Source organism: Hibiscus syriacus, unplaced genomic scaffold (assembly GCF_006381635.1).
Source record: "Hibiscus syriacus cultivar Baekdansim isolate YM2019G1 unplaced genomic scaffold, ASM638163v2 tig00110429_pilon, whole genome shotgun sequence".
In the NCBI taxonomy this organism is placed as follows: Eukaryota; Viridiplantae; Streptophyta; class Magnoliopsida; order Malvales; family Malvaceae; genus Hibiscus; species Hibiscus syriacus.
Genome location: NW_024062733.1, coordinates 10,882,368 through 10,892,480, shown reverse-complemented (window position 1 = coordinate 10,892,480; position 10,113 = coordinate 10,882,368). Strand labels below are relative to the sequence as shown.

General features: G+C 34.3%; 1 protein-coding gene across 1 annotated transcript; it reads left to right on the top strand.

Moving 5' to 3' along the window:
* Nucleotides 1-913: 913 nt before the first annotated feature.
* On the top strand, nucleotides 914-7,745 carry LOC120124787 (protein CHROMATIN REMODELING 19-like). The gene is given in 13 exon segments (XM_039143360.1): nucleotides 914-983; nucleotides 985-1,432; nucleotides 1,829-1,946; nucleotides 2,957-2,997; nucleotides 3,078-3,328; nucleotides 3,423-3,603; nucleotides 4,149-4,334; nucleotides 4,450-4,623; nucleotides 4,718-4,875; nucleotides 6,597-6,666; nucleotides 6,747-6,883; nucleotides 7,095-7,313; nucleotides 7,427-7,745. Coding segments are annotated over 13 exon segments (2,193 nt in total). The 5' UTR covers nucleotides 914-936; the 3' UTR covers nucleotides 7,590-7,745.
* Nucleotides 7,746-10,113: the final 2,368 nt, after the last annotated feature.

Sequence of the window (10,113 nt, the reverse complement as noted above, 5' to 3'; positions counted from 1 at the left end):
TGAAAATCTATACTGCAACGACGACACTCTTCTACTACTTCCAACATGAATCTTCCTCGAAATCTTCGTTATCAGCTCCTCAAGAGTCGTGTTTCTCTTGAATGATATTTTAACACGCTCATTTGATACGAAAACAACGCCGGTTTCATCTTCTCGAATTTCACCATCATAATAAACAATAGCTGAAAGTCGCGCTATTATTTGAGTTTAAAAGTGCAGCACTATTATATCTGCAAAAATAAAAAATAAAACAAACCTGATTTAATAAATTATATATGAACGAACATATAACACAATAAAATTTTTACACATCAACGTAAATAAATTAAATAATATAATTTAATATTATTACCTGCACCGCAAAACTATTTCGACATATGTTCCCGCTTTCTAATTTTACAAACACAAAAATTAATTGAAAATAATTAGTATAATATTTTTTTCAAATAATCATAATAAACAATAAATATAATAAAAAATTATAACAAAATTACCTTATAACGAAAAATCGCACGAACTTCTAAATAAAATATAAGAAGATTGCCAGAATTATTGACTCGTTGACGGAATTGTTGTATTAATTTATAAGTTGAGAGGAGAGATGTGAGAAATTAACCGGCGGAGAATGATATTTATAGCGAGGAAAGTTATACAAAACGTGGTACCTACCTCGCGCTATATAAAATTATGTCAGGAGTAAAGGTATGTCGCGGTACCTGCCTGCGCTATATAAAATTATGCAGTAAAGGTATAGCGCGGCGCGCTATACCCACGTGGCGCCAGCTTATCGTATAGAGCGGTGCAGGGCGCATGCTTTACTGTTAAAGATGTTAGATCAAAAAATATAATCTGACCGGTGTTAGATCGATAATATTACCGGTCACTAATATAACTAGTGAAAATTAACAAAGAAATCGACTTAAAATTGAAGTTACAATGAAGCGCGTCTTCGAGGAAATCTCAGACGAAGAATGGGAGAATCACGCCTTCTCGTGTTTTAAAGAAAAACCCTGACCCTCCTCCAATTGAGTCTTTCGCTTTCAATTCCGTAGCTCAACCTACTATTTCCGACCAAAGCTGCGACGATTGCGTCGAGATACAACATTTGGACCGTGATTCCAACTTGGAAGACTACGATGTTGAGCCCGATGATGCCGGTCCGATCAATCGTGCCCGTCGATTCATCGTTGACGACGACGAAGATGAAGTTGATGATGACGATGTAAAGGACGGCGATGAGAATGGTTTCGAGGAGGTGTTTGATGTTGAGTCGAGTGAAGAGGAATTTCAAGAGGATGACGTGGTGGGGAAGGCGTTGCAGAAGTGTGCGAAAATGTCGGCGGAGTTACGGAAGGAGCTGTACGGGAGTTCCGGTGCTTCTTGTGAACGATACGCCGAAGTAGAAGCTTCTTCTGTGAGAATCGTTACGCAGGTACTGAAAGAAACGCTTTAGGCACTCTATTTTTTTGTTTGGTTACTGAGGAAATTAAGTCAGGAAGGTTGAGTTCACTTGAATTCTTATGTTTTTTAAAATTAGAAAGCTTTATGAAGTTGAAAAAAAATTATAATGAGTTCGGGTGAGCTAGATTTGGCGAATTTTGTGATTATTATTTTTGTCTAAGTTTTGGTTTAATAAGAATGACCAAATGCTGCAAATTGACGGTGCTTGAAATTTTACTTTTATGTTTATTTTAGGGGACCTAGTTATTTTTAAGACACTACATAACAAAAAATTGGGGAATGTATCCAATGCATTATCTTTTCCACATCAAATTTGTTGTGTACAAATAGACTACTCTGTAATTTGGAATATTTCTTGATCTTACAGAATGATATTGATATAGCATGTGGGGCCGTGGACTCGGATTTCCAGCCAGTTCTAAAGCCATATCAACTGGTTGGCGTAAATTTTCTTCTTCTGTTGCATCAGAAGGGTATTGGTGGAGGTACTTATTCTAATCTTTTGACATCATTGTTGGGCTTTGGGTTTTATATTTCTAGGTTTTTTTTTTCTTTATTGATGTTGTACCTAGAACAAGAAACTGTAATTGTTTGTGTGGATTTGATAAGTTATCGGGCACATTCTTTATAAATTATAATTATAACACCTGAGAAACAAGAAGACTTTTTTCTCTAAACCTAAAAATGTTCTGCTCTCTCGCAAGTGTTGCTACCAGCCTTTATTCTTCATGTCCCTCTGGAGATTGTTAATTTTGATTGGGTGATTAAAAGTTAAAATGAAGAAATGAGAAATAAAGTTCATTACTATGGGTTGTATTACTTATTTTTCGGTTGCTTAATAATTGCTGTAACCTTTGTCAATCACTTGCTTGAAATGTATCAATACCTGGGCAAGTAAGAAGGTAAGATCCTTGAGTGATGTTAGCTTACTGGAATTAGATACTCTGAAGGTTTAATATTATTAACTTATGAGGGAATGATTTTGAACTTGTTAAGTTTAAGACAGACCATGAAGAAGATCCATTGAGATTTATACTTGTTTCAATTAGTTTCCAATTTGATAAGAAGACCTTGACAAGAATTTGTCAGGGTTACTGAATCTGATTTTGAATTGACCAAACAGGGAATGTTTGGTTCTTTTTCCTTTATGATGCCATGAACTGATGTCGATACTTATATAATTTCCAATTTTCTTGTTGCCTTATGTGCAGCCTCTATTGCATGTTGGTCCCTTGTTTTCTAAATATTTTTCTCCAAGAATTTTTTATTGCTGAATGTTAGATCTCTGCTGGTTTTATTTGTCTTCGTTCCCCAAGTTATTTGATTGCTGCCTCTAGGGGAAGTCATTTGACTAAGTATTTAATTATGGAAGCATTATAGTTAGAACTTAAGGCTCAACGTGTATATGTGTATTTATATTATATATATGTATGTATTTATGTTTTAGAGCACTGGCAAAATTTAGATGGATTAATTATAACTTATCTATGTGCAGCTATATTGGCAGATGATATGGGTCTTGGGAAAACCATTCAGGTATTTGAACTATAATTTCTTGCATTCAATAATCCTATCTGTATTCTGTTTTTGTCCGACTAAATTGCTTTTCTCTACAGGCTATTACATATCTGACTTTGCTGAATCATCTGAAAAATGATCCTGGTCCTCATTTAATAGTTTGTCCTGCCTCACTTTTGGAAAACTGGAAAAGAGAACTTAAGAAATGGTGCCCCTCATTTTCTGTACTTCATTATCATGGTACTGGCCGAGCAGCTTACTCAAAAGAGTTGAGTTCTTTGTCCAAAGCTGGATTACCACCTCCATTTAATGTTCTTCTTGTGTGTTATTCACTTTTTGAAAGACACAGGTATACTCTGTTGTTAACTGGGTTTTCATGTTTGTGTTCTATTTTATCTTCGGTTTCTGTGTGTGTTTGGCTTTTTTATTAGTGGTTTTCTCAGTGTACAGCAGAAGGATGATCGGAAAATTTTGAAACGTTGGCATTGGAGTTGCGTTCTAATGGACGAGGCCCATGCTTTGAAGGACAAGAACAGCTATAGGTGGAAAAATCTAATGTCAGTTGCTCGAAATGCAAAGCAGCGTCTTATGCTAACAGGAACACCGCTGCAAAATGATTTACATGTACTATTAGTGTTACGCTTACCTCCATCTTGTTAATTCTAAATTCTGAAAGTATTTAAGTAAACAATGGTTGCAGAGCTATGTGGTCTGACGGTGCTGTGTGTAAGTGTTATGGTTCACACTTAACAGCTACTGGGTAAAAGTTAAATTTAGCGCTTAAGCATTAAATTTGATCAATCAAAAACTACATTCTTAATGAACTTGATTTTGTCAGATAAATCTAGTGATGGAAAAAAAGAAGAAGAAATACTTATCCATGGGAAGTTATGACAACTGTGTTTCAACACAATGAATCGTGCACTAGAATTCTGTTTTCTCATAACGGTCTTTCATCTCTTAATATTTCTTATATTTTTCTTGCTGCCAATGGAAACTCAAGGTTTTTTTTTTTGGTAAGAACTGTCTGTCCTGTGATTATAACAGCTAGCTTAATTTTTTATCACTATAAATACCGGTGGTATAAGGTGCATTAGAAGATATTTTTGTTTAACATTCTTCTGACATGTTAGATTGTTGTTGCTGAGTGGATAGAGTTTTTGTTGCAGGAGCTGTGGTCTATGCTAGAGTTCATGATGCCTGACCTTTTTGCCACTGACGATGTAGACTTGAAGAAGCTACTAAATGCAGAAGATAGGGAGTTAATTGGCCGTATGAAGTCCATTTTGGGACCATTCATCTTGAGGCGTTTGAAATCAGATGTAATGCAGCAGCTTGTCCCAAAGATACAACAGGTCGGTGCTTCTTTACTCTTATGTTTTTAATAAGAAAAGTGATTTCCTTTTCCTCGAGGAAATTTTATTTGAAAATCCTTTCACTTTTTAAGGAGTTTAAGCATCACTTCTGCAGGTTGAGTATGTAATCATGGAAAAGCAACAAGAAAATGCTTATAGGGAAGCTATAGAAGAGTATCGTACAATTTCACGAGCACGCATTGCTAAGTTATCAGAACCTGACTTGAATAATATCGTTGGAATTATTCCTCGACGTCAGATCTCCAACTATTTTGTTCAGTTTCGCAAGGTGCTTGATTTATATTCTTTTTTTCTCCTCTACATGCAGCTACTTCGAAAAGGATCCCCCAGTTGCCTAATTTCTTTGTTTTGAACTAATTTAGATTGCAAATCATCCATTATTGGTGAGGCGGATTTATGACGAATGTGATGTTTGCTTTGCCAAAAGATTACATTCAATGGGTGTTTTTGAATGTATCTTGGGCAGAGTAGTTGAGGAATTGAAGAATTACAGTGACTTCTCCATTCATCAGGTAATTCTTTCTATGAAGTTTTGTTTATTCTTTTAACATTCGTCTGATAGTTTTTCATATGATTTATCAGGTAATACTTACTACCATTGCCATTTTTGAGATTTGCATGATCGATCTTTGATTGCATTCATTCTCAACAAACAGTCGTATAATGTTTTTATCAAGTCAAAATTGTTACTTGTGAAGACATTAACTGAGACATATTTTAAATACTTTAGAAGTGGCAATGGAATTACTTGATAAAGTTGAAAAATAAGATAGATTAGGATTAACAAGGGAGATCGTTAAGTCCAAGAAAAGGATTAGGATATCTATAAACTATTGGGATTGCAGTTGAGTTGTTCTCGCCTTTCTCTGTGCTGCCATGGTTCTGTAATTTTTTCTGTTTCCTTCACGCCCTTTTGTCATTAATACTCTATGTTTAGTTTCCTTTTCTATTATTAATCTTATTTTCTCCTTTAGATATTAACAGATTTTAAGTTGTTTGTAGTAAGATAACGCTTTCAGATTGATCCAACCTAAAAGGTCAAGTTCTGACATGAGTGCTTGAAATAGATTTCAACTGCCCACATGTTCACTTTGTACTAGTTTCAGTAGTTTGTTGATTTTGAAACTGTTCACCACATCTGAGCCCATTATTGACCTATATACTCTAAAAAACTAAATTATTTTTCTATGCGAATGCTCAGGAATGTGTTTGTAGATCTCTGAAAATTTCAACAATGATTTAAGTTAATGTTGTACTTGTTATACTAGTTCTTGAGGTGCCTCTGCTCTAAGTTTGTGATAGATTTATCTAGTATTCCAATTTGGGTGCTCTTTTTCCTTTTGAGCCAAAGCCTTTTTATGTTATATAAGCCTTAAGGTTGAAGCATATTAGATCATATGATACTGTAGAGACAGGAACGGATCAATTGCCAAAATTGTAGGTTTGTGAATTGTACCTTGTGATATACATCACATCCTAGCCTGGACATCTATAGATATGTTTTGCAATAAATATCTTGTTGAGCATGCCAATACCTACTTGTTTGTAAAAGGTAGTTAGATGTTTAGTTCGAATTACAACATGGATAATAAGTAAGCAAAGGTGGAAATAGAACACATACCTCATTTGTGAAGCTTTCTTTTGGATTTTTGGTTATAAATTCAATGAAGTCCAGGCCTGAATTTGTTGTTTGTTTGTTTGAATTCTAACAAGACCCTAGGGTCTAATAAACCACAAAATGTTTTTGTATTGATTATCTATCTTTGATGCATTTTTCCAAAATCACTCTTTTCAAACATTAATCTTGATAGCAAATTAGCACACTGAATTTTGAAGATTCTAATTAATCTTTGGACCTAATGATAAGACTTGTTCTTTCATTCTGTTCCCTCCCTTTATCATTGAATGCTTTTAGGTGTTTAATACCAACACTCCAATTTTGTTATATTTTCATTTGACGATGCCTTTATCTTTTAATCAAGATACTTAGGTTGGTACAACCATCACCGCTCATGGTTGATCTTTTCTTTCCAAATAGAATTTTAGTCCATTTCAACTATAACAAATGGATCAATAAATGTGTGTACATATAGTATCACTTCCCATTCTATGTTCTGTAGTTATTTTCATTAATATATTATTTTGGACTCAACCTTTATGCATGCATTTTCATTCTTCTCTGCATAATGACTAGGGTTTAATGGGAAGCTTATGATGAGAAGGCTTTTTGCATGTTTGAAACCATTTCCGACCTAAATGTGGTAAAGGAACTCTTTCGGATGAACATGTTATGCTTTCTGCTAAATGCCAGGTATCTTTTAATTTCTTTTCTATTTTCATCATAATTCATAACATCAGTTACATTTAAGTGTGCATTTCCTTTGGTGCCAGACTTTAGCAGAGCTTCTCCCTTCACTCAAGAGAAGTGGGCATCGGGTTCTGATTTTTAGCCAGTGGACGTCAATGCTTGATATCTTAGAGTGGACTTTAGATGTGATTGGGGTTACATATAGACGTCTCGATGGAAGGTGTTGGTTTACATTCTGCTCTATTTAGACTTTTCATTTTCATTCCTATAAAAGTTTGTGTTTTATTTCTCAAGTCTATTTCCATTTTTCCTAATGAGGCTTAATTGATGCATGACATTTTCTCTGTATTTTTACTTGTACACAAAACATCTGTTAGAGTTCTCTTTTTACTACTTGGTTATATCTTCCGTAAATTTATCTTACTTTGCAGTACTCAGGTGACTGATAGGCAGACTATAGTTGATGATTTCAATAACGACACTTCTATATTTGCATGCTTGTTGTCCACAAGAGCTGGAGGTCAGGGTTTGAACTTAACAGGAGCTGATACCGTAGTTATTCATGACATGGATTTTAATCCTCAGATAGACAGACAGGCTGAAGATCGCTGCCATCGAATTGGCCAAACAAGTCCGGTTACTATATACAGGTACTTGAAAACATCCTTCTCTTTTGTTTTTTCTCTCTCGTCTCTTCTCGTTTCTTCTCTCCTAACGAAGTTATAGTTCATGCGTAAGTGATGTATGCTCAAATCATTTGCAGGTTGGTTACAAAAGGTACAATTGACGAGAACGTTTATGAGATTGCAAAAACGAAGTTGACTCTCGATGCTGCGGTTCTAGAGTCCGGAATGGATGTAGGCGATGAAGATGACACATCCCAGAAAACGATGGGGCAGATACTATCATCCCTACTTATGGGCTAGAACAAAGACTGTCGTGAACTTTTGGGTTTTTATACTTTTGGTGATTCTTTATATATGTTACACCCATTGCAGTATCTGTTATCTTGATCTATTTTAGTTACAAATTGCTAAGGATTGTCCTGTATGGGTCATAATTAACACCCCACAATCAAATAGAATATAAATGAGAGAACTATTAGAGGAAGGGTTTGGTGCCTATCGGTACCTACGAAACTCTTTTACTTTTTGGCCTAGTAAACATCAGTAACACTAAAAGTTTAAAATGTCAATTTCAAGAGATTGATGATTAACTTTTATGGTATGATATATGATTATACGTCATTAAAGAATATGCTTAATGGTTTCTGTGTAGATGTGAATATATTATTTGTCCTTTTGGGGCTTGGAACTTATGGTCCACGAAAACCATAAAGTTTCTTCAGTTTACTTCCAAATGTCACATTGCCTGGCATGCTAGAGAACCCCAAGTCACACGCGCACATATCTTTCTCGAAAGTCAACTTGTCTAAAAAAGATTTTTTTAAAGGGAATTTCTCAAAAAGATGAGAATTATGTAACAATCTCTCTCTAGTGAAATTAAAATTATAATGGCGCCTTCGTCTATTCAGTTATGTTCCTATTTCTTGTACTTGAAAGCCTCTTTCAATTTAGATAAATTAAAAGAATCAGTTAATTTTAATATGCTGTGATAGAAATCATTTTTTTAGAAGCGATTTTATTATGATCGGTGTGATCATAAAATGAATATCTTCTTCCAAGTATAACATACTAACACTTTTGAATCAGTACACTCAGATAAGAAAAATAGAACTTAATTGGTTATCTCCCTTAACTCAAACAAACACTTCCTTAAGCTCAGGTGTTGGTTGATCTCCGTCAACTGCATTTCCTACATCAATCTAAATGGCAAGAAGCTGCGGCTAGTGATGGTACCACCACCGTCATCGTCGGCTCACTCCTTAACAGCACTTAATTGATTTCTTTTTTGTGGTGGATCCAGCAAAGTCGGATATGGTTAACTTGAGTAACAATCAGCCACCGCTTTGTGGTGTATACGGCCTCTCATCCCTCCTCAAAACCAAAACACCAATTGCCGCCACCACGAACGCTAAATTCTAAATAATATTGAGGATGTCGATATGCTTAAGCTTCGTTTGGAAAGGCTTCTTCAAACCAGCTTCAGCCACTCTCTTACATCTCTTAACCAATAATACTAGTATTTGCATTGCTTACAATACCCAAAAAAAAAAAATCCAGGTTAAATCTAATATCCTATCAATAAATTACTAAACTAAGACCTCCTTTATGATAGAAAGCAAATACAACAAGGTAGGTACCCTATCTAATCATCCTGGCAAATATATAAATTCAGCACAAAATTTGATAGTGGCCAATTGGTGTAGATTTGCTATAGATTCTAAAGTTGTAAATATCATAGAAATTTAATTTTTTAAAGTAAGCAGCTATTATTGGCTTGAGAAAGCCTTCCATGCTTAGGCAACACCACCACGCTTTAAACTTGATTATCAATCCAGTAATGAAGTTCTCAACCATTTCCATCAAAATAAAAATAATTAAATAAAAAACCCTTTAAATTGTATATATTTTTTCCATATTTTATTAAAACTAAAGGGCTTAATATTAAAAATTTCATATTCGTATTTTCAACGAATTATAAAGTATATTTTTCATCACTCATCTAATCAAGTCTAGTCATTTAAGTCTCTTTGATGTTGACCGTTGACGTGAAAAAATATGACAACCTTTGAAATTGATATAATCATAAATTTAACTCTTTTTTAAAAAGACTTAAATCTAAACTCTCACACATATACAAACTACGCCGCTCAAACCCGGGTCATTAAGAAAAAAACAAAATTTCCTTAACCGCATGGACCACTCCAAGGTTTCTAACAAATTTAACTCTAATATTAGTTTGATTCTGATTTTTTTTTTCAAAAAACACCCTCGATATTTACATATCGTATCGATTTAATCTTAATTCTAAAAACTTCAAATGTGTCAATATTAAGAAAACATAGTGTACATATCATATGTATGCACATGCACATATTTGCTTTGGAATACCTCTATGATCAAAATTGAAGTAAATGAAATGAAAATAAATAATACAAGAAAAGGGATAGGGAAGGAAAAAAACAAAGGTAATAGAAAATTGGATCTCATTCAGTTGATAATTGATTCGTGAGATATTGTTCAGTGTGTTTGCATATGTTTAAATTAACTTGTTATAATCGAAATAAAATTGATTTAAAATTTATAATTTAAAATACATAGTGTTGAATTATTAAAAGAGAAAATAACCTCAGTGACCAAAAATCCCATATAATATACGATTTTAACCAACTTTTTCCGGATTTGCCAAAATGACCAACAAAATCGCAATGCGATCGCTAATTCGCAACGCGATCTCCATTATCGCAAATTCGCGTTGCATTTTCGCAATGCGATAGTTGAAAATCGCGTTGCGATGGTCTACAGTATCGTTGCGATTTTCCCAATT